The 25,631-nt window shown below is 41.5% G+C and overlaps 1 protein-coding gene across 2 annotated transcripts in view; it reads left to right on the top strand.

Moving 5' to 3' along the window:
- Positions 1–449: 449 nt before the first annotated feature.
- hmcn1 (hemicentin 1) overlaps positions 450–25,631 on the top strand; it is a 75,787-nt gene continuing 50,605 nt past the window's right edge. For both annotated transcript variants that reach the window (XM_086223240.1, XM_086223242.1), the window contains exons 1-9: positions 450–1,006; positions 16,607–16,677; positions 17,871–18,029; positions 18,111–18,233; positions 18,825–18,996; positions 19,664–19,770; positions 24,825–24,945; positions 25,084–25,347; positions 25,464–25,608. In XM_086223240.1, coding sequence (XP_086079366.1) covers positions 760–1,006; positions 16,607–16,677; positions 17,871–18,029; positions 18,111–18,233; positions 18,825–18,996; positions 19,664–19,770; positions 24,825–24,945; positions 25,084–25,347; positions 25,464–25,608 — 1,409 coding nt within the window. In that variant the 5' untranslated portion in view covers positions 450–759. The remainder of the gene's footprint in view (positions 1,007–16,606; positions 16,678–17,870; positions 18,030–18,110; positions 18,234–18,824; positions 18,997–19,663; positions 19,771–24,824; positions 24,946–25,083; positions 25,348–25,463; positions 25,609–25,631) is intronic.

Raw genomic sequence — 25,631 nt, forward strand, 5'->3', positions numbered from 1 at the left:
AGTCAAAATAATGGAATAACTGCTTTTGGAGTGTCTCGTTCCTGTTGGCCTCTCAGATATATGATTGCTTCGGAACATGTCCTCCAGATTATATGTTAAAGTACTTTGTTACTGCTCTTTGAATGATTTGCACGAGTTCAGATCCCAATGAATGTTATTGTGTGAGTTTTTGTTGTTGTTGTTTTGTTTTAAATCCCAAAATAGTTTCTGCTGTAGATTTGGCCTCTGTTATTGGCAAACTGTAGAATGTGTCCAGTGCAGTGCATCTGCCTGTTTTACGCGTTAACATGGCTGAAGTACAGTAGTTCACTAAAAAAAAAAAAAAATCTGGTCCAATCACAGCGCTGCACTCCGCATGGGGTAGTCAGCGCCCTGGAGACTTTCTGCTCAGCTGAGAGGTGGTCTTTGTATGACAGAGCTGAACAAGGGCTACTGACTCCGCAGATATAACTCACACCAGAGAACAGACGCCGGACTGCCGGGACCTCTTGAAGCCAGGCTCCAAGAGAGGTGAAGGGCTGCAACCTCTGCGTAAAGACGCTGCAGGAGAAACCAAAGAGACGCACGAAAAGGCGGCAGCGCAGATGAGGAATTCATTTAATTGGCTGATGCGGTGCAATTTGTAGACATAAAAAAACAACTTTCTTGTCCATTTTGAAAGCCAAATGTCTGCATATCGAGATTCTCCCTGAGGTTCCGATTGGGCAGAACAAAGTATCCAAAAACTTTGCTTTGTTGCAAGAGACTTTTGGACCTGAAATGGGCTCCCGATTTGCGTTGCTCTTCCTAGCGCTGTCTGTGGCGAGTTCAACCGGACAAGATGCAGGCACAAAGGAGGACATCCCGGAGGGTGCATCGACCCTGGCGTTCGTGTTTGATGTGACCGGCTCCATGTACGACGACCTGGTCCAGGTTATAGAGGGCGCATCCAAGATCCTGGAGACATCCCTGAGTAGACCAAAGAGACCTCTGTATAACTTTGCCCTGGTCCCCTTCCATGACCCAGGTAATGTCATTAACATGATAAAGTCAGCAGATGTACTTTCATTGCTTCCCCCCGTGCGGATGGCACTTGAGGCTCGACTCTATTTCTGCACGCTGTTTTGATTATTTGCTGTGGAAACAAAAGCACACAGAAAAGTGAGAAATGTGTTAGTTTGCTCACAGTCCGCCCTTTGAATGCCTAATGTTCCTCACACCTCCAGAGGAGGGACTCTGGGAGATTTTGTCTCTGCACACAGATGTTCAGCCTGGCGGTCACTATCATTAGCATTCCGCCAGCTTTAGTGAGTGGCGTTAGGTTTGCAATGCAACTTGATGATTATCATCACCCATAGGTGCTCTCTCATTCTGAGACCGGACTATATAGGCTACCACTGGCTTTATTTAACAGCTGCAGTGTCGAATCAGGAGGAGACCCCAACTTGCAAACACTATCAAACACTGTCATGCCGTGTGTGTGTGTGTGGGGGGGGGGGGGGGGGGGGTTGTGCTGTGGCTCTGGAGGTGTAAAGTGGAATGTGTCCACCTGCAGAAAGGCTCCATCATGGACAACAGCACTGGGATGTACAGGACACTGCAGACATAGATCTTACCAAAAGTCAAGAAAGTCAGACATGGATGTAAAACATGCTTATGCCTAACAACAAACCAGTAATCCTAATTTACTCCTGGAGGTACTGATTTTGTTTAATAAATTGTTTTAAGGGTGCTCCATCATATCTGCCCTGTATCAACTGATATCAGCTTGACTACTATCGGCAGATAAGATTTCATTCACAGATGGTTTATAAACTGATGTGAAATCTATGACCTCAAGGATGGAGTTCTAGGACTTAAATGTAGTCACGTGAATTTTTGAAAGGTAGTTTTTGTTTGTAAGGCGTAAAAGATGGAATAAAGATCCACGAAAAACGTCATGAACAAACATTTTTAAAAAAGCACTGATTATTGATTCTGATATGGCCCCAGAATTTCCCCATCCTGCATCCCTAATTTATGTAATATTATGCTTCAATATTAATTTCTACTCTAAAGGTTCCTTCTTACTGCTAATATATCATTTTAAACTTCACTTGGTTTACCGCTGATGCTCTTAACAGCTGCAGAGATGGAGCGATCCAAGAGATCTGAGAGATTAATAGACAAAGGTGATCTGTGTAGCGCAGCTGAGACGGATTCCTATTCCAGATGTTTGTTCTCTTCTGTTAAATTTCAGCACGTCACAAATATACTTATGAAGTTCAATTCCTCGATCATTTATTTTAGCGGCCAGCTCTGTGCCTAGAATAATAATTACCTCCAAGGATAAGATATGCACAGTATACACAATTGTAACAAATTAATCCATCATTGCGTGCCTCTGGGAGGAAAAGAAAAGAAGCCTCAGATCATTCGCAGATGAAAAAATAGTTATGATGCGCTGAATCTGGGGAGACTGTAGTGAAATATTAAGCTGCAGCAGGCTTATTTCTTAGCAAATGTAGCCTCTGCAAGGAAATGATTATATCCTTTTTCTCTTACAAGTGAGACTGCAACAGCTTCATTGTTGACTTCTCTTTACAAACTCTGTGTGTTTGTCCCTCACCACCAAGTGACTTTAAAAAATGTTTACGAGGATGTCCGAATGTGTTCTCCAAAAGCCTTGGGGGAATAGAGGAATGATTAACACAGCACACTGCAAGTCTGTGTAGCAGAACATTTCCTCAGATGTTCTTCTGACCCAGACCCCCCCGCCCCCCATGACAATATCCTAAACCCTAAGGGAGAATCACTTTTGTTTGCCTAAGAACCTTTATTTAGGTTTTGTTTCAGTTCGGTTCATTTTTTTTTCTTTCCATCTGGTCCGGTCCCTCCTGTTTGATTTGGCTCCTTTTAAATCAGACACCAGAACTTCCTTTCTTTTTTTTTCTTTTTTCTTCTAACACAGCAATCTGACACGGCAAACATTCAAGTGTGTGTTTCTGTCACTGCCTGTTGTGTGCTTGTCTTGTGTGTGTGTGTGTGTGTGTGTGTGTGTGTGTGTGTGTGTGTGTGTGTGTGTGTGTGTGTGTGTGTGTGTGTGTCAAGCAAGTGTCAGGAGGATGCCTGGATATTGGGGTCAGGCTGGGAAGATCAGTCAGGAAGTTCCCCCCCCCCCCCACACACACACACACACACTCAGCACCCCACCCCCTTGCTCTCCATCCTGCAGGGAGAAAAAGAACGAAAGCAAAAGGATACTTCACAAGTCAGTTAACTGCGGCACAGGGGTTGTGTGTTTAGCTCTACAGCCTGAAAACACTCCAATGAATCTGTTGTCGGGAAGAATTTCAACTTTTGTGCTACCATCAGAGAAGGACATTCATATTCTAATTGTGAGCTACTGTACCGAGAGTGACATGACATTATGATGATGATTAGTCAAAGGTGTTTGGAAGCAGACGCTCTGGACACATGGAACAATTATTTGAGAATTTACAGCCAAATAAACTGTATTTCACAACACTCCTGCCATTCCCCAGCCAGGAAATGTGGCTTTTCTCAGGAAAATAATGTGAAAGGGTGCATTTTTTTCCAATTAGTCCACACAAAAATGCTCATCCTTGTAAAAACTGGCTTGCTGCACGAGGCTGTGTGTTTGCGTTCGTGTACTATTTAATTAGCTGAGGGTGAGATGTGTCAGAGCCCAAGGCCTTGATTCAGTGGGGGACCCACCATGCAGGTCACAGTCACACGCATTCATTGCAGTCTTAAAGGCATTTTACACGTCAAACTTAACAGGTCTTGCGGAGAACAACTGCGTGTGTGAAAAAAGTTGCCTTAAGTAACGTCAGCTGTTCCGAAGACTACAACTTTGGAGAAAAAAAAACGGAGGAGTTAGAATGATGTGAGGTTACCAGCCTGCTCCTCATCTTAGCATTAGCTGCTCTTTTGCAGCCTAAGCTCTCTTTTGCACCGTTGCGCTCATCATTAGAGATCCAACTCCGACTAGATTTCCTTGCAGATTTTCAAAGTATGCACTTTCAAATTGACCATCAAAAAATTATACTGGAGAATATGAAGCTGCAGAATATTTAGCTGAAGTGAATAATGTAAATTTTCCCAGCTTGGCAGCCTGAAGTCCGATATTAGAGGAGGTGTGAGACCACATCATGTACGGTATCAGTATTATATCAGTGGCCACACAGAGGCTGGCCTAAAGCATGCGTGCTATGTCTTGCAAAAACCTACCCTCCAGCAAAAGATTTTAGGGAGTGAATCGAGTCAAACTGCATTGTGTATTATTTATTATCATTACTCAAACATTGATGGATTGGCTGATGGAAGGATGTATATTTAGTCTAAGATTTATGCTCACATTGCAGTGGCTTAGACTCAAGATTCTGATATTTCAAAAAGAATTGATTGACATGTTGCTGATGTTATGTTGGAATGTGGCGTTTGCTTCAGCTGTGTGCTGTGGAGATTGGTTCCGCTAAGTTGATGGCTACCTTTTTCCTGCCAGTTATCTTTAGTTAGAAGGAGATGGAGCCCTGGGTGTGGAGCGATGAGGAGATGATGGCGTAGCTCCTACCTCGTCCTGATCAAAGGCCTTCATCTGTGAGCTCCCTTTGTTCGGCGTCCTTCTCCGCCATCCCCTTTTTTTCCTTTGTTTTCTTCTTTTTAGAAAACCACCCCACCCATGTGAGATTACAAGGAGCCTGCGTTTAGCTGGACAGAGTCAATAATGATGCTATTAGGCAGGAATGTCAAAGGAGAGAGGTGGAGGTTTTGGACAATTAGAGGAAGAGAGGAGTGCGGCTGACTGCAGTGTGTATCTGTTTCATGTTCTAATCGGCCTAACCTGGAATATTAAAATGGCCTTTAACTTTTAAGCGTGTACATGCACCTTGCTGTGCTCTGAAGTAAATACAGTAGTGCTCAACTCCATTGTAATTGGTGCTCTGGGTTTAGCCTCTTTCATCTAGGAAGGCAGCACATACTGGAGGGCTGCTTCAGGAATATATCATCCATCCTGCTGCTGCTTCCCAGTGTGTGTTGGAGATTCCAGGGATGTTGCTGGTGTTTACAGAATAAGTCACAGATATTGGACCTTCAGCTGCTCTGGCTGACAAAAATCCATTTGAAACATTCAAGACGCATCACTCAAACATTCTTTTAACTTTGTGTTCGCAACCAAGTCGGCTTTGTTTCCCTCTTGGCGTTGGACTTGTTTTCTAAACTCTGTTGAACCCAAATCTTCATCAAGAGATCTGAAGGTTCATGCGCCCTGTTTCTGAACATTGTTTTGTTTTTGTTTTTTTGTTTTTTTGGGGGGGGGGGGGCAGCATTTTGAAATATCACTGAAGCGCATGAAAGTTTCTAAATTGGCATTTTTGGACAGTTTTGTGCCCATTAGCTTCAGGCTATACGTGGCTGCACAAAGAGGTGATGCACTGGTGACATTATGTCTCTGTGAGCTCAAGATAACTTTTGGTTAGTACCTAAAAAGCAAAAAGCACACTTTGGGTGAAGTATCACTTAAATGCAGACTCAACATGATAAATTCTCATTACAGTAACTAACTTGATGGCCATGACTTGAAACTCTCTTGTGGTCTGAATGTGTGACTTAGCGGTAAAGGGTGAATCAAAGTTAAGTTAGTGTTGCACTTGGACTTCATGGTCCAGTGATCAAGTATTAACTATATATTATTAGCTATAATTTTTAGATCGGAGGGAGTTTAGTCTGAATATCTTGAACATCAACACAACTTACTGTGTTGATCTTAAATTCTGTGTCACAAACACATGTTTTGCTGCAGATGTCTCAGACTTGCTCTTCCTGTTTTGGGCCAGACATGTTTGCCTGACCTATCTCTAACTCTTACCATGTGTCCACACAGCAGAACCAGTCAGTCACTGCAGCCTCATTTATTTATGAGAGAGCCACCCGAGACCAGTCAGGTGATTTTGATAGCAGCGCCCGCCGTTTGCTTTGTGATGGTTGGGAGCAGCTTTTAAGTTCTCTTCTTACATTTTGTTATGCTCATTGTTGTAACACAGTAGTGACTGGAAAAATCTGGGCCACATTAAGACATTTCAAATATAATAATTTTACTTTGCCTCTACAACAAACACTTGGGTTCAAAACCAGTCTTTCTAAATCACTGCCCTGGAATCCAAATGGAGAGTTTCCAGCTGCTCGTTGCCAGCTATTCCAGCTGCTAACATTCACACACTGTGTTGTATATTAGTATTGGCAAATCAGTATCATAGTACTTTATTACCCATAGTAATATGCATCATCTCTAAACATTTACTGTTACCCCTTCAATAAGGCTCTCCTCAAATAAGACTATAGTTAACATTGGGCATTTTCACATTCGGTACTAGTGGTAGTCTTGACTCATTTGGCATCTGGGGCCCATGCCTGTATTCCAACATAGTGTGCAAGGCTCTACTTTCATTGCAGTTCAACAAAGACAAAGATGAAAACACGCAATGAAAAAATAAAATAACATGCAGTTTTTTTTTGTTTTTGTTTTGTTTTTTTGCATGGATGCATGCAGGCTGATAGTCCCTGTTGCACTTGAACTGCACACATCACTCCTAGTCTAAATCTTGCCCAGCAACCCCATGGTTGATGCTCATGACAGCAAGAGTTGATCCAGTGTCATGGTGGACCTCAGGGAACTCTCAACCTCCAGCTGTGCAGAGAAGGAGGACTCTGAGTGACATATGTGCACGTGTTTTTAATAACACCCCTGCCAAAAACACTGGTTGTGATCTACAACTTTTCTATTATGTGGATTGTAAACTAAGACTATACACTTCTTTGGTGGAGACCAAAACTAAGCAGCTATCAATGAGGAAGTTCCCAGTGAAAATATGTTTTCCTCATTTGTATTATCATAGACTACACAATAAATGAAGACAAGTCTTGACTAGACAGTTTTGTTTGGATAAAGATAATATCACAATGAAAATGACCATACACACTCAAAAACAGAAGCACCAGACAACTTCTTGTCGCTGGGTGTGGGGGGGGTTACCCCTCCGAAAAGAGTTCCCTCTAGTTCACTTTGTACCCTTTCTGTGTGCCAAAAGGTACACGTCTGGCCCCTCGAAGACCAATTGTGTGCCTTTGGGGAAGATTATTTTAGAGTGTACCTGTACAGAACTGTTCTTTTCTTGTAAATCCATTTTTTTCCTTCAGTCATTGATCTGATTAGCTCTCTCGGTGCTGAAGAAACCTTTGTACCTGTGTGCATTCTGTTGTGCATGATGTATTTTTGCTTTGGCAGGTACAATCCATCCTTTTCGATCCCTATCCCCTTGTTACTCTCGCTCTCCCTCTTTGCTTTGTCTTTCCTCCACTTGTGTGGCACTGAAGCATTTCTTGAAAGATTGTAAAACATGAGAAATAACAAAACATCTAACAATTTTGATTGACATGAAGGCCTGTGGTGTTTGAAACTGTGTGTGAACCTGACAAGTGTTGAGGGAGTTAGAGCCTGCGAGGCTGAAGGTCAGGCTGTCTTTGGCCCTTGGCCCCTGCTTCTGAGGGGCATTTGTAGGTGGAAGCCATTTATCATGACATCCCATCTCCATGGCTCAGGGGTGCAGACCACCTTGGACCAGTGTTTCTCAAGATATATTTTATCCCATAGCACACTAGAGAACAGACCTCCACCCACTCTTGAAGAGAAATCAATGTGTTGACATTTTTCTCATCCTGATATATTTCATGAGAATTGAATGAAAATGGCAAAAATAATGGATCATAATGGGTCTGTCCCCAAGCCAAGATTCATCTTCCCATAAATTTTCATTTAAATTGGTTCTGGAGTTTGTGTAATCCTGTTGAAAGACAGATGAGCAAACATCATAGCATGTGTAATAAAACACACAGTGACTCTGATAACTGGCTTCAAACCTACTTTAACGTGAAGATATAGACTATATAAACTAAGTGGAGTCAGCCGCCATTAAGTCCCCCATTAGCTTGTCGGACTAGCATTTTGAAGCTTGACTTGGTTGCGACGTCATCAATCTGAAGGTCCTTGAATGTGCTGTGGCACACTAGCTGGAAATCCCTGCCTCAGACGTCTGTGTGCGCGTCTGTGTGTGGTCGAGAGTGCTGATCTACTGCATCTGGGATTTTTTTTTTTTTGTCAGTTTTAGCATGCATAATTAGAATTTCCTCAGTAAAAGGAGAGAGGCACACCAAACAGTAAACCACTCAGTCACAGTGAAATGCTTTAGGATTACACCATTGGTCATAAAACACACAATCATGAGCTTTTCAGCTTTGTGGTTGCAATATTGAGGTTGTTGCTGTTTATTTTCAAACCCACGACTTTGCTTTTATATTTAATTAATGCAATTTTGGTGAATAAAATGCCACACTTAATTCTAAAGTACCAGAGTGAATCAGAGAACCAGGGTGAGCCAAGTCTCTGGGTCCTAGCCTTTTTGTCTTCATGGACACCACATGTCAAAACATCACACAAAGCACATTTGCTGAAAGCGCTGGATTTTTGCGCCCTTTCACTGAGAAGAATTTAGAGGCTTAATTACCTAATGACTCTCTAAACCATCACTTCATCATTTCATCCTTGTCTTCAGCTCCTCAGCGGGACATCACGGTCAAAGAATGTTCTTCTCTGACATTTCTGTTGTGTTGCTCAAGTCGTCAGGGGGGGGGGGAGTTTTGTTAGCAGCTTGGTTTTGTAAGATGTTGTTGTCATTGTTCAAATGTGTCACCAGGACTTAAGACCATGACCTAGAAACCCATTATCAATCAATAGTGATAGAAACAGAAAAAGGTTAAGTGAAAGGGTTGAGAGGAGTGGGGGTGCCCTCGCATTTAAAGTGCCGATGCGAAAACAGGGAGAGGCATGAATCAGTCACCAGAAGTTTTCCAGTGTACATGGACATCATATTGGCTCTGTCATGTTCGTTGGTGTTGGGCTAAAATGAAGTGATTGTAGCAAAAATAAACTGTTTAAGAGTGACGTAATAATGTATTTTTCTTGAATGAAAAGATGCAAGATCATTGATATTCGATGTGAAACTTCTGTTGAAGTCCATCGTCTAACGTTCTACGGTTGGAGAGAGGTGTTTTAACATTTTGCTTGATGTCGTGATTTCCAATTTTACCAAAGTTTTCTGCCCCTCTTCTTTGCACCACTTCATTTGCAGTCTTTTTCTACTGAATGTATTTGTCAGAGGTGTTGGAATTAGTTTAATGGTCATTTTGGAGGTCACTATCTGTCATGATGTTGCATTATTACCTCCATAAAGATGCTAAAGTTTCAGTGGAGGGGTGGAAATTTAGGGTCCAGATTAGTCAAAGCGCCACCAGTTGGCATCAAGTACATACATTTTTTTGGTACTTCTGATGAGTCAACCTGATTCATCTCATTTAGGCAGAAATTGGGCAATGAGTTTGTGTGAAGACTGTTTCATCAAATGGTGTTACCATGGTGATACAGCCAATCTTGAGCTTCTAATCATGATTGTGACATGACAGTTTGCCAGTTGGCCAGTTTTAATATTTCACCCTAGAACAGGAAATTGTTTTAACTGGACTTCCCATCATCAAATCCTTTCCAAACTTCACAGGTTGGTTAAGAGTTACAACCTGAGGACATCTAAGAGATAAATTCAACTCATGGTCATCAGGAAGTGACATTTGCATCTTTGCCTTAGTCTGCAAAATCCAAATATGTTCAGGTTTCACCTTCCTCTCGTGCTATGGAACAACTGGAGCACTGGGTTTGGCTTGCTTTGGCAGTGGTATGCGTTCTCAGAGTACCATCTAGCATTCAGACTGCCTTAAAAAGAAGAAGGAGTCAGTTTTTTACCTTGTGAACACAGGTTCAAGACCAGCATGGGACTACTACTCTCTCCCCACAGTTACTCTGAGTGGTGCGCACAACATTTCGTTCATCCCATTGATATGAATAAAGCTTGAATAGCTTCGTAGAAATCCACAAATCCCCACTTCACTTTCAATCACATCGAGGCTTTTGCTGAGAGTTCATATTCAGACTGCCAACATGCGACGCTGCTTCCCAGACCACATGTAAATGGAGCATCAAAAATGATCCAGTATGCATACTGTGTTATGCATACATGACTTTTAAACAATGTTTATATGCGCCGCGGGGCGATAATAGTACACAGATGGTCCATGTTGACAGATAGCCTGCATGTTTCTTCAATCTTTGGCTGACCACAACAGTTACTTGATGGTTTTAGTAAAATTAAGTTGTCAAGGATATTGTAGAGTTTTCCATGTACACAAAGTCCAAAAGTGCCAGGTCACAGTAGAATCCAAAAATCTGAAAGTGCCAGGTCACAGCGGAAGAGTCACAGACTGCATTATCAGGTCAGTATCATTTTATTTTAACTGTATATTGAATTTAGCTTTATATATATATATATATGTATATTCACACACAGCTTAAGTAATTGTAATTCCCCTTTGCTGCAAGTTTGCCCTTTTTCTGTGACTACACGACGCAACAACACATGAGTGGCTATCATAAATTAGTGCAGACACACACTTAAATGAGGCATCCCCCAAGGGTTGTATATTCATCTGTGCTCTGTCTGCAGCACCAGTTATCCTGTCAAATTGATGACTGGTGGAGGGTTCAGAGCTGTCATCTGTCTCTGGAACATGCTCCCTATCAGGCAGTGCATCTGGGAGGGATTACTTGCCTGTGTGTGGCGTGTTCATCAGTTTGGTTTCACTATAAGTTCTTGTGCGTGGAGGGCTGCTTGTGATCATATGAATTCCCCAGCGCGTTTGACAGAGATCCGTGGGATTGTGGCCCATCATCCTGAGACATTTCCAATTGTTTCGATTGAAGTGAAACAAGAGAGGCAACTCGCAGCTTAACTGCGTGGTGGTCCCGCTCCGCTCTGCGTTGGTTGTGGTGAGAAGTTTCCAACACAACTTTAGTTTGTGGTAGTTTGAAATCAATCCTGATGTCAGCTCTGTCTCTCTGAACTCATTAAGCAGCTGAACCTAAAGTTGGATCGTGCTACCTTGTCTTGCTTGTCAGTGTGTTGAGTGAACACATCTCTGATACTGCACAGTACTGCAAAAGTGGCTTTAAGGCTTTGTCACCATCATCACCCTAAACAACAAGATTTTATTGGAAATAAATGGAGGCTATTATCCTGTCAGAGGATCTAACTGCTTCCTCTCCACCATTCCTTCCCATGTTCAATTGGCAACACATATGATTTGGTAAAGCAGGAATTAATTTTTCACAAGGCTGCAATTTCCTGCTTGGGGAAATCTTTCAGGTTGATTTCACTGCTGGCGTCTGAATGAGGCAGGCCAATTGGAACAAATTTGACTAGGGATCTAGATGTGTGTCAAAAAGAAAGCATGAAAGAGAGATAGAAACGCTTGCTTTTCTTACTATTCCTTATGAAACATTCATGCTTTGTGTCATGTGAACGTCTAGTAATCGAAGGGTTGCTGGTCCCCTCGAGACTCTGTTGAAGGTGTCTTTGAACAAGATACAGAGCCCTCAATTGGTCCTGCACATACGTTGGCACCTTATAAGTTGCGCCCTCCACCGTCAGTATGTGTGTATGGGTGAATGAAAGTGTTTTAAGCACCATGAAAGAAAAGTGGGATGTAAACTGAGTCCTTTTACCATAAAAAGAAAGAATTTAAACAAATATTTATAATATTCAGCAGTGAACTCAAGTTCTCAAGAGAGATATTTGTTTATACCCCATAAGTAAAGCTTACAGAACACCATGTTGATGACATCTGTAATTGCTCTGTGTTTGTTTGTGTTCTCTGTGTTCCTGTATGTTCAGGGCTTGATGCTGTATTCACACAGTCTGGTGTTTCACATGTGTTTTCTCAGTTGGGCTGATAAAGTGAATTATGCCTCATAGCTGACGGTCGGGAGGATGACAGCCACTCTGGTCGACTTTTACCCCGAGTCAGCAGAATGACAGAGAGCTGTGTGTGTGTGTGTGTGTGTGTGTGTGTGTGTGTGTGTGTGTGTGTGTGTGTGTGTGTGTGTGTGTGTGTGTGTGTTTATGGCCTCTGTTTCTGTTAAGTGCTGTAACAGCAACATACTGCACTTCTTAATCCAAAAAGTGAGTGCATGAAAATAAAGGAAAGAAAGAAACTGAGGGATATCCCTGAGCTTTACACGATCACTCCTAAAGACATATACCTGTACTACATTTACTGTACTTTGGCTCAGCAGTCTGAAGACAATGATCACACATTTTTGTCAAATACTGAATGAACTGGCTGATAACGGAACTGAATACTGATAATAAACAGTAACATTACCCTTTTCTTACTGCAATGGGTGGAAGATTTAAGTTGTTCCCATTTTTTGATTGATTTGTGGCGACAATATAGAGGATAAAACTTTTTCAAAGGGTGGGAGCAACGGCTATTACGTGGCTGCTGATTCATCAAAACCTGGGAGCAAATTCTCCTGTTTCCTTGTGGCTTCTAGTTAATCAAAGTGTGGGAACAGCTTATATTTTGCTGCCACAAAATATATTTTGTTCTCTCTGTGGCCATTTTGCCTAATAGTATCACGACCAGTAGGGTTGTAATGAGACATTTTTATCTGTTCCTGTGTCTGTTTTTTGGAAAGAATGCTGGAAGTGGATGTGATTTACACTAAATGTGGTTTTTTTTATCTATACTTTGCAGTCATAAAGCTGCAATTTTTTTTTTTTGCTCCAACTTTAAAATGACCACGCTTGGCTGAACTTCAGTTACCAGCGGTTTCAATTTAGGAGTTGTGGTTGCTGTGGATCTGCATTTTCAGAGATTTTCGGTACCTCTGTGATGAGATTCATAGGTGTGTTATTTTTTCTCAGTGAAAAAATGTGACCTGTAAAATTGCTTGCTTGCACTGTTACATCAAAGATGATGATAACAAACTCCCTCAAATGTCATCAATCCATTGTATGAGTTTGACAATGCTTCTGTGAATTTCCTGTCATGCAGCAGCTTCTGAAACTCATGTCTCATGTGTGTTGCTGCAAAAAAATAAAAAAAAAAATCTCAAATTTACTACTCCAAATTTATTATCTGGTAAGACATTAACATCTGTGACCTCTCAATGCATGGACTCCACGGTGAATGCCTGCGTGATTCCTACCAAATTAGCTTAAGCCTAAATGTCAGAGGAGGTGAAACTGAGATTGAAATTGGATTACCGCCCCCCCCCCCATCCCATCAGATTATTTTTTGAGTGTTTAAGCTGGCCTGTGATTTGCAGATGTATGCTTTGAGAGTATTGAGGTCAAGAACTTGCACTACTAACAGCTTAAGACAACAGGAAGAGATGCAGATATTCATTTTGGTTTTTTTCCTGTGGTGGTCATTCTCTCTCCTCTGTTGTTCCTTCGTGTCAGACTTGCAAGCATTCTTTCTCTCTGAGTTCATTCACTTGGCCTTGTTCATGCCACTTATGTGTTCCTTGTCATCACAGAGACAGCATTAAAACTATTTCCTTTGTTGCAGCTAGCCAGGACTGCATTAACATTTTCCTCATACACTTTGCAGGGGTGAGTTGGGTTAAAGCATCATCTATATACAAGTTTTATACATAACACATGGGAAATTACAAGAATGTCTTTTCCCCATGAAGCACATGAGGGCATCTGAAATATATGTATCACTGGACTTCAGAGACGTTAATTTTTTTTATTTTTTTTTTTGCAAAAGGGATTGATCAAATCCATATTTTGGGAAGAGAATATTTTAAATTTAATGTCTTCAACATGCCAGCTTTTCCTTTTACATTGACAAAAAGTGGAAAATACACATTTACAATGAACAGTTCGATGATCAGTGGTGTTAGAAACCACTTGTCATGAATTGACACCACACCTGAAGTGTGTCAATGCACTCCCAAGTCCACAAAGATGAGGTGAAAGAAAATATTTCCACTTTGCACATCAGCCCATTACTGATTTGAAGTGCAACACTTTTTCACTCCTTATATTAAGAGCTTCCTTTGATTCAAGGTGGTCTTTTTGCTGACTTTTTTATTGCTTATTAAACTGGTTAACTATGCAAAATAGTCTTATTTTTTTTGTATATAGTGTAAATTTAGTTGACAAAATCTGAAAAGGGTGGCAGTGGTCAGCACTGTCGCCTCACAGCAAGAAGGTTCCAGGTTCCAGTCCCAGCTCCAGCACAGGATCTCTCTGTGTGAGTCTGCATGTTCTCCCTGTTCCTGTGTGGGTTCTCTCTGGTACTCCAGCTTCCTCCCACAGTCCAAAGACATCAAGAGGGGACGAGGCTGATTGATACTCTAAATTGACCGTTGGTGTGACTGTGAGTGTGAATGGTTGTCTGTCTCTATGTGTTGGTCCTGTGATGGACTGGTGACCTGTCCAGAGTGAACTACGCCTGACGCCTGAAAGCTGCTGGGATAGGCTCCACCCCCCATGACCCTTAACAGGATAAGTGGGAGAAAAGGGATGGATGGAAAATCTTAAAAGGGGTTGTTGACAGTTTTGTGAAAGCTGCTACTCCTCTAACACAAATTTAAATAAACACCTCAGCATGAAGTCACACTTAATCTACTCCATAGATGTGAATATTATTAGACCATACCATAACAAAACAATCACTTTATGTAGATATGAATAGCTCCTAAAGACATCTACCAAGGATGCACGGGTAGAGTTTAGAGTTAGATTCATTCATTCAATGTGTAGAGGTCATGAGCATTAGCTATGGTTTTTCCTCAGTGCCGGTGCAAAGAGGGTGGCTTTGGTTGGGGGGCACTTGATCCAAAACAGTCTAAAATTCTTATGACAGCCATGGGAACTTCTCCTGTGAGGAAAGAGATGTCAGCTTTTCCATCTCTGCAAAGTTTGGCTCAAGGTCTGTGTTCCGTTCAGAGAGGCCAGACACATTTCCATGTTAGTTTTAAAAAGCATCTCTGATCACAGAAAATGTTCCTTCTCTTTACCTTAGGAGGACGCCAAAATCTGGGTCATTTGGAAAAAGAGTTCTCTACTTTATTTCTACTCGTATCTAGAATTTGCCTCTGTGTGCTCCACTAAACATCTTAATTTCTCATTTGGGCTCTGGCCTCCAGACAGAGTTGAAGGCTGTTGTAAAATAGTTCAAACTATATAATTTTTTAAAAGTCAGAGATCTTCTGTAATTTCCCCCGGTCCAACAAGGGAACCCTTGTTTTCCAATCTGCCGCATGTGCAAAACTGTTGTGTGTTTGTGGTGTGTGTGTGTGTGTGTGTGTGTGTGTGTGTGTGTGTGTGTGTGTGTGTGTGTGTGTGTGTGTGTGTGTGTGTGTGTGTGTGAGAGAGCCCCTCATCAGGCTCATTCCACAGCACAGCTGCGGTGGCTGAAGTCACCCAGTTTAACTCAAGAAAGGGCTTAGCAGCCCATTAACGGATAGAACAAAGTCAGCTGAGAAACAGCAGTGACTACCAACACTGGCAGAGGTACTGAGCAAAGGCCATGCTGTCGCTATGTGGTGGTTGTGCAATACTTTACGCAGACAAGGACGGCTTAACTTGGGTCACATCCTGGGCAGACATGAGCCCTTAATAATAGCTGAGCTGAAAAGTCTGTGTTCTTTAACCATAGAAGAGCCAATTACACAAGAAAAAGAAGGAGTAGAGAGAAAAAAAGATGGAGGAATTATCATATTTTCTGTTTACTCTGTTTTCTCTGCTTGATTGTTTACACTGGTCATCATTTAACACTAAAGGGATCTTCCCGTCATTGGAACGGGGGCCTGACAACTTTTTGAACCTTAAACCATTGTCAGTCTAATACTGTAATCCAGCTGTAACAGCAATTTTCCAGGTGTTTAGTTGTAAAAACATGAAGGTGTTGATCATCCCAAAACTGACAGTACATAACTTGTGTTATGGGCTTTACCAATGACACTTTTAGTGTCCTCTTCCAGCGTAGTCTTTTTTTTTTAACACAGATTGAAATATATTTCTGTTTCTTTCATATGGTCAAAATCAGTTGTCACACTTAAACCATTTAACAGTAGTGCAATACTCTGCTAATTTTCAAAATAAGAGAATCTGAACATTCTAGTATCCTGAATTTCGACCATTTATATTTGCGTAAACTGCAGCTGCTCAGCTAAACAATGCTCATTCAGCTCTCTGATGCATTCATGACGTGTAACTCAGGGACACGTTTTCAGCTTTACATGTTTCTACTGCATTGATTGGGCCGATAGCATAGATCATAAAGCCTGCATGTTAGATGATTAATGTGTACCCTATTATGTTATGATAACTCAAAAAATAATTGACATTAATGTTTATGACGTAAGTAATGTAAATTCATGTACCCTTACTTTAAAATGTGACAGAAAACCTTATTCTGATCTTCCTTTTCATTCCTGATTTTCACTGGTTTAACTCTTTTTTTCGCTCTCCTTCTATGTTCACTTAATATATCCCTTTTCCTGCAGCTCTTGTTACTTCAGCTCATAACGTGACATTTTAATCTGGACATCCGCAAGCATCTGCCAAGACTAATATTTGCTTCAAGAGAAGAATTTAGTCAACAAAAAGGTTTTTTTTCTTTCATTCATCTTGATACAAACTTTGTTGTTTCTTTGCAGAGATTGGACCCATAACAATCACGACCGATCCGAAGAAGTTCCAGTATGAGCTGCGAGAGCTGTATGTTCAGGTGGGTTCAGCAGGCCGTGTCCTTCAAACCCAGGAAACAGCAGCTGAGGCTCGGATGCTCAGGTCATCTGGCCTTGATAAACGCTGCAGACTGTGGTCATGTCAGACGTCTGGCTAGGAACTTTTTTTAGCTGATTGAGACAAAGTCTCATCAGTCCGTCTACAATGGATGATGTAGCCCGGGGGTCTACAGTTTAAGACACTGGTCATATTTTTTGCCTCCATGATGCAGATGGGAAGAGTGTTTTTCATCATCTGTTTATTTTCCTTCCTGCACTATTTCAAACTAATGAATTAACAAAAACACCCAAATGGCTAGAGAGCTAAACAGCGTTGCCAAGTTCACATTTTTGTTTAATCACTTGACGAGAGAGAGGAAGTTGTGCAGGATTGTTGTTGCACACCACATCAACAAAGAAGGAATTCTGCAAAATCAGGATTCATGACTATGGTTGACAAAGAGACAGAGACAAGAGTCATTCCAATGTCTGTCCTCCCTAAAGTGTCTGTGCATCTTTGGCAAGAGCTCCTCAGTCTGGTGTGTGTGTGATCCTTTTTCTCTCTGTTTTTCACCTGCATAAAGGAAGACGTTTTGTCCAAAGTAGATTGAAAAGAGGGAAAGTTCTGACCCGAACACTATTGTTTTAAAGAAAGACGATGATGGTTAACACTCCACAGGGGAGATATTTTGCTTTGTGTTGGGGGCAATGAGGATGTGTTGGGGTACAACTGTTTTGAGGGCTTGAGTCTCTTTTTTTCAGCCCCCCTCCTTCCTAAAATCATGAGTCACTCCATTCCAGATGTTTCTCCTGATGTATGCAAGCTAATGACGGAATCCTTCAGCCAGACAGACACTCAAGAATTCCCTTTGACCCCACCAGCCAGAGACAGATAGAGCCCAAACAAAGAAAGGCCCTCACATATGCTTTCATCACGTCCTTTTTGCTTTCTCCTGTCACTATCAGAATAAACAATATTTATAGATGGACCTATTTTACTGAAAAATTCAAAACAAATTGAAATTCTTCTCATATTTTGCATGTAATAAAAATTGAGATCTCTGCTCCTTTAAGTGGCTTTGAGCAGTAGTACAGTATAGACATACTCTTGGTACTTATACTGCAAACTATAAATTCTAGGTGTTTGTGGCATGCCATGCACAGTACTTGCTGATGATACCCTTTTAACTCACAGGGTGGTGGGGACTGTCCAGAGATGAGCATCGGTGCCATTAAAATTGCTTTGGAGATTTCGTTGCCAGGATCCTTCATTTACGTCTTCACAGACGCTCGCTCCAAAGATTACAGACTGACCCATGAAGTCCTGCAGCTCATTCAGCAGAAGCAGTCACAGGTGCGGATATTAGTCTCTGTTTTACAGATATTGAATGCAGATGCAGAATCGTCCATGCTTTTATGACGTGCATGTATGCAGGTGGTGTTTGTGCTGACCGGGGACTGTGATGATAGGACGCACATTGGCTACAAGGCTTACGAGGAGATTGCTTCCACCAGTTCCGGGCAGGTCTTCCATCTAGACAAGAAGCAGGTCAATGAGGTAAGAGCGTTACTAAACAGAAATGTGCAGCTCCATATCACTTTGCCACTTTGCAAGTACATATTTTCAAGTTTCCAAGTCAGGAGAATCATTTCAAAAGGCATGCTTTGGTCACAGTGGTCAAATCATTTGGACTTGGACAGGAAGGATCCCTGTAAATAAGATTGTAGCGGACGGATTTATAGCCCTGCTTATGTCTTTGCTGTGCACATTTTCATGTCTGAACTACAGATCGAATTTGCTGGAAAGATTGAATTGATTGATGTATAGTGGAGCACTTTTGAATCCTTCCAAAATGTAAATCAGCCCTGATGCATTCATGGATCAGCAGTGAGTCAAGGCTTGTCTGTTGAATGGTAATGCTTTTTTGTATTAATGTAAGATGATTCCTCACTAGGAGATACAGGGTACTAGTATGACCAGCTCTCTGTTCAAACACACTGCATCATCCGCCTCATTTTTACCATAAATGTTGCCAAATTTACTTGCTTCAACAAACCTTTTGAGTTGTGCCAAGAGAATAAATGTCAGAGGAAGCAAGGCAACAAGTTTCCGCAAAATGTTTATTTTCTAACTTTCCCATCAATGTAGGTCCTGAAATGGGTGGAAGAGGCTGTCCAGTCCTCGAAAGTCCACCTGTTGTCAACTGATCACTACAGTGGGGTCAGCAACACTTGGCAGATGCCCTTTGACCCCAGTCTAAAGGAAGTCACTGTGGCCCTCAGTGGCCCAGCACCTGACATCCAGATAACCAACCCCCAGGGTATGATAACTGTTACCATGAATCCTAGAATACTAACGCACGCTACTGGATCTTTATTGATTGATTACGCCATATTTTTGACTATAAGTTGGTACTTTTTTCATGTGTGTAAAAGTCAACATGGTTGTAGGGCGTTTTTTTTTTTTTTTTTTTACCTATGAAATGACAGACAACAATTGTCAAGAGTAAATTTGTGTCAATTTATTCATCATTTAGTGGGTAATTCCTGGCCAATTTTGTTTTCATGCTAAAGTAAAGAAATAATTATATAGATAATATGATGAATTCTAAAGATACTCCATGTGACGCTGTTCTATATTTTGTTTACGAGAGAAGACAAAAGTTACTGACCGTTTTCCCGACAACTGTAGAATTCAGGATTTATTTGTGCTCTCACAGGGGAGCCTTTCTTAGACCATTTTGAGCAAGTTTTAGGAAGAGAAAGAAATTTTTAAGATGTCGAGTTCATGTGAGCACACCAAAAAAATAACCCATCACTGATCGCAGTGTCATCTGGGGTCCACGTAGACAGCACATGTTGTTTAATTCACTGACAATATACCCGTTAATTCTCATAACATATCCTATATGTGTATAGAATCAATTTATATCAGAGGCTGTTTGGAAAAGGTGACTAAGAGCTTAACTGTTCATGTTTTGCCTCCAGGGAGGCTGGTGGGGAAGAGTGATGGTCTGACTGAGCTCTTGCACATTCCCAACTCCGCCAAAGTTGTCAACATCAAGGACCCACAGCCTGGGATGTGGTCTATCAAGGTAAACAATCCACTCGTTACCTGGAAATGTGTGTAAAATTACAAGCTTCCCTTAACAAGTCCCAGAGCTGAGCTGTCTTACTGCAAAGACTTACTGCAAATAGTTCAGCAGTATAACCCTGGAATGAGGTCACAACTCACACCCCGGGAGGGAGCTGTGCCCTTGAGGAAGGTTATTAAGTTGAATTACAGCGGTAATATATCACTGTGTTCAGATACGGTGATATGCAATCAATTTAACATGCATGTTAGCTGGCGAAAGCATACGGAGAAAACAAAAACATGAGCAGAAAGACACGTCGAAGCACTCAAATGATGTTTCAGGAAGAGCTGAAGTATATGTCCAAGGCCAGTGCTGTCAACACAACCAGCCCATGTTTATCAGGGCACTCTCACTGGTTTGCTCCCCTTGCAGAGTGGAAAGTGCTGGCATCCTGCTCTCACAACACAAAAAAAGACACGCATTTCTCTGCCCAGTGTCTTAGCCAGATGTTGGGAAATGACAAACATTTTCACCAGAGTGATTCGCTGAGGAGGAAAAAATGGCTCCTGAAATCTCCATCCATCACTGGGACGCCTCTCCCTCGTACCTGTGTTATGGGTTCGTGCCCCATTGATATACAGGGGAAACTGTTAGATGGAAAACTGTGTCATCTTTGAATTTCCTTCCCAAGGATTTTACAGTATACCTTGTGATAAAACAAGGTCTCTCCAGATTTGTCTACAGATCAACCATCAGGTTAATGTCATTCTGGCTCTTGTCGCCAGCATTTTTTCACTTTTCACAAACGGAAGCTTGCAGACACTTTGCATTTTGAACGTTTCGCTCCTGTGAGATGTGGATTTTTACATGGAGTGCTTTTTTTTTTTTAAATGAAACTTTATTCTGGAAAAAAATAATGCTTTGAGGTGAATTGTTTGGAATCACGGTGTCTTCTTTTTAATATTAGATTATTAATCATCGTATCAGGAGGCCTCCTGTCCAGGCGCTGTCCACTCTGAGGGATTTCAAATAGAAATAAAAGTACATTCATTTTTATGTACCATTGTAGCTTTTCTCTCTTGATGTATCCGCTGTCCAATATCTGGCCACAGTGGCTCCTTCCAAACCTTGTCCCCCGCACCTCTCTGTCTGACCCACAGACTAAAAATATCTCCTCCTCATCAGTGGATGTGTTTCCCAGGACATAAAAAGAAATGTGAATCAATACTATAGGAGGATTTTGCTGTTCCGCCGTGCTGGGTTCCAGTAATGCTGATGGCCTGTGACACCAAAGTGTATGACCCGGGCCATAGTTTGTGTGAGAGAAGGAATTTGATCCTTTTTAATCTGCCTTTAATTGGATACTGTAGAGGTGGGTTCACCCTAATGTCACCCCATGCTTGCCCACCGTTCTAAAATAGTTTTTAAAATTTGTATCCACATTGAACATCTCCTGGTTCTGTTCTTTGAGGGACCACAGTGTCTTTCACCGATTCTTAACATCTGTTGTCTGTTGGCATTATCTGTTAAATGTTTTTCCCATTATGTATTCTCAAAGCACACTTAAAACTACAGTAGAAAGCACTCAGAGAGCGCATTCCTCTTCCAGGGAGGCTACACGGACACAGAATATGAACATAGTTACATTAAAATCTGCTCGTAAATTGTCTTCCCATCCACCAGGAGTTTAAGTTAATTCTTCTTCCTCATACTAACGTGACAGGCCAGATAGATCGTTGCGTAGAATAACCTGGGAAGTCCTCAGGAGAACTCATGGAAAAAGACAGAGACTTTTTAAGAAATACTTGACAGATGATTGGATTAGCCATCTGTCTAACATGGGCCAAACTAAACCAGCCTAGCTCATCAAACTCACACTGAAGCCAAGCACATCAATCACCGAAGCTCAGCAAAATGGAATTATTGTGTGATCTTGTGAATCCAGCTGCCATGCAGGGTAACCTTTACACACAACCTTGATCAATTTCATCAAAATACACTTAAATTTATCTGAGACACTGACCATTATATCGAAAATAGGTCACCTAGATCGTAGATCCAGAAAATGAGGCCAAAACATATCAACCGTATCGCAAGGACACAAGGAATTCGATGAAAACTCATCAATGACATCTCCAGAAAAAATTCCTAAAAGCTATAGCCTCCCAACGGCCGATGAGTCTTCAGGATTCAGGGTCTACAGATTGATCCAAGTTGCCTCCAACAGTTTATCACTTGTTCCATGTAACATCATCAAACTTTGATGATCATCATCACCAAATTTGATCAAAATCCGTCTTTTAGTGTTTGAAGTTTCGTGCTAACAATCAAAGAGACACCGATGATGACATTACCTCCTTGGCGGAGGTAATAAAGATATAGCGGAGCATCCTGCTCGCTGGCTCACAAGGGAACTCCCTTCTCTTGCCCTCTGTTCCCTCGTTTCCTGTCTGTCTTTGCTATCGCTCAATAAAGGCATAAAATACACCCTTGCAATGAAAAGAGAATCTGTTTATGCGATATACAGTACAAATCCACGTTGAATGTGAATGTGTTTTTGTGGTGTGTGTGTGTGTGTCTGTGAATATTTAACTATGTGCTGAACAGATGAGACATCTTTGTGCTGCACTGACCCCTGTATTCATGAGTGTTATTAAACTTCATACTGAATTTTATAGCCCATGATAACAGTTTAGGAAGCTTGTAATTTTAAAAGCATGCAAACTGCTTAAAGGAAGAGCGATGGCGGTCTCGGTCTTTGTGTCTGATTTGTTTTTCTTTCTGGGCTGCTCTCAGTGTCATTCTCTGTCTAGCCCTAAGAGAGAGAGAGAGACACACACACACGCACGCACGCACACACACAAACAAAGGAATATTTTGAGAGGCTCAGCAACTCAGATTTTATGTTGCTTTGAATGCTGAAACAGTAAAATAAGTAAAAAGAAGGGAGGAAGTTTATGACTTTTCATTACGATTTGACTTTAGGCTACTGCTTCCAAATGATTTTGTCCTGCTTTTACTCCTCTGCCATTGTTCAGCAAGTTATCTAGCTGCTCAAGACATTCTTAAAGCGATACCCCCACCCCCCAATTTTTTTTACTTTTTAAGTACTCACTCATAGGTTATAAGCTAACAAAGATGTTTAACCGTCCTGCACTACTTCTATGACTCCAGAATGTAGAGCAAGTCCGTTACTTTATTTAGCTTGAAGCTAATGGCAACGGACAACCAACAACAGCAAAACTAAACTTCCGGTTTGCTAACTTTCAAGTGTATCGTCCAGGAAAATCCACATTTCCTCAACCAGCCATATACTCATTTATCCCCCAACTGCTTTGATTAGAGCTAAAAACAAACCAACTGTTAGCTTCTTGTGACAAGCAAGAGCATCCATCGCTTGTGCTTGTCTGAGCTCACTTGCTTTAATATTAAACTGGAGGTGTGATAGTTTCCTTGTTTTCAGCTCATATCAAAGAGTTTTTGGATTATTGAGCAGACAGTTGGATAAAGAAGTAGTGAAGTGCACTTGAGAGTTTGTAAACGGCCATTTTTGGTGCAGTATTGCTGTGGTTTTGTTGCTGTTACCTGTCAGTTGCCATTAGCATCAAGCTAAATATCAGTAGTGGACTTGCTCTACATTTTGGAGTCAAAGGGAAATCACGCAGAAGGTCTTTTAAAGCTCAAGACATGAATTTGTGAGTATTTGAAAAGCATAAAACTCTTTTTGGGTGAAGTATCACTCTTAGAAGACTCTGCTCATGTCAACGATTATGTACAGTTTATTTACCTCAGCTCTCCTTACACTTATGTCAGCTGTCATTACATTTATACCACAAAAACCTGTGTGCTCTTTACATTATTACATTGTTTTTCTTTAATTGTTTCCATGTTCTGAATCTAATCAGTTAATTTTCCGTTCAAAATCCTTTTTCAAACTACTGCCACCCAAGAGCTTATTCCACTGAGGGTGTTGGCCTTTGCTAGCTGGTCAATCTGTCCTGGTGGGCGTGAAATTGGGAAATAAGTCGCTTTAATGACAGGGGCGCTTCTTTTCTTTGGTAAAGGAGTGACCTTTAAGGGACCTCTATTATTTACAACCAACTAAAGACCCCTAATTCTATGGCTGCCATTAAGGAGGGCTTGAAGGCCACAGCCTGCATTGTGTTTCATGATTAGCAGCATTAGCATTTAAGCCTGTACCCCATGTCCTTTATCCTTGAGGAACGTCACTGATTTAGCACCGACACAGCCCTGTCTGGTCGTATGACCCAGGGCTTTTTGATAGAATTTATTAATTTGAAATGAAGTGAACGCATAAGTTCTCTTAAATGTCAATTTAAGTTTGTATGCCTCACTCTGCATTGTGAGTCAATGTCTGTGACAGCAGACCTTGGAGATTCCACGTCTCACTAACCTATACTTCATTGTAATTACTCTGTCTCTATTTCTACCAGGCTTCAAAAGACCGCCATATGATGAAGCCATTAGCTACTCTCTGATTATAGTGATAGCGTTTGTTTAATTAAAGAATGAATGTCAGGCTGAATGGATCGTTTCTGAATTGTGGATGTTTTATAAGCTCAGGTGTAAAATGTTCAACAGTCAGACTTCATCTGGCTTGTCTATACTTGCACACAACTTGTTACACAACAGAGCCCCGTCTGTCATTTAGCAGGGGCCGTCTTTGATACGATTGCTGTTCCTCCTTTTGTTTGTTTGACTTAGATATAAGTCATCACCATTAAGTACCTACCAGACTTGTGGAACAAATCCCATTCTCTCTTGTCGTGTTTGAGATTAAATGTATAATTTTCTGTTTTAGAACTTCGTTTGCTCCTACTCACATTGTAAAGTGCTACTATAGCCTCTGTCTCGTTTTTTTTTTTTAAGTAATGATACAGTGGTAAAGAAAATAATCAAAGTAATGTTTTATTTAACTCGTACAGTCATCTGTTTGTTACATGGAGGTATCAAATAATCATGCACTATGAGACAAAACCATGTTGAGAAAATGTGGCTAGAAAAAATGATTTACTTGTAATTTATAGTCAAGCATTTCTATTTTATTGCAGACCTCTAGTGAAGGGAGACACTCCGTCCGTATATCAGGTCTCAGCACCATCGATTTCCGAGCCGGGTTTTCCAGGAAACCCACACTGGACTTCAAAAAGACCATCAGCCGGCCGGTTCAAGGTCAGTGAGGTCACCAGTGTGAGGGAGGGACAGAGAGGACACTGCAGCTGTTGTAGCTTTTCTATTTCACCTGTTGTCTTTAGTTTCGTGTTGTCATTTTTGCAAAGTATACAATAATTTATTACCTCATCTTTCCAGGAATTCCGACCCACATCCTACTGAACACCACGGGGCTTTCTCCTCCTGCTCGGGCTGACCGCCTGGAGCTCCTGTCAATCACAGGGAAAGTGATCAAAACCTTACCAATCCGCTACTATCCTGAGCGCCAGCCGTACGGACTTTGGAACATCACAGATTTTATTCCACCTAACGAAGCTTTCTTTTTGCGAGTGACGGGATATGACAGGGATGGTTTTGTGTTCCAGAGAGTCTCCAGTGTTTCTTTCTCCAGTATTGTACCAGGTTAGTGATGCAGGATGTCACTTATACTCAGATGAAGATGTGATGGATCTCTTACTTTTTTATTTGGACTAAGTGCCTCGTAAATGAACGGCTGTTGCTTTTGTTTCTTTTTTTAGATGCCCCCAAAGTGCTGATGCCTGCCACAACTCATGGTTACTACCTCCAGAGAGGAGCGGTTATCTGTGAGGTGGAGAGCTTGATCCCCTTCACTCTGCGCTTCAGCAGGGATGGGAGACGACTCGGAGAGGACCAACTGCTCAGGTGCGCTGGGCTGTGTAGGAACA

This window comes from Aulostomus chinensis, chromosome 14 (assembly GCF_037954235.1).
Source record: "Aulostomus chinensis isolate RoL2024-O1b breed Wild chromosome 14, RoL_Achi_v1.0, whole genome shotgun sequence".
NCBI classification, from domain to species: domain Eukaryota; kingdom Metazoa; phylum Chordata; class Actinopteri; order Syngnathiformes; family Aulostomidae; genus Aulostomus; species Aulostomus chinensis.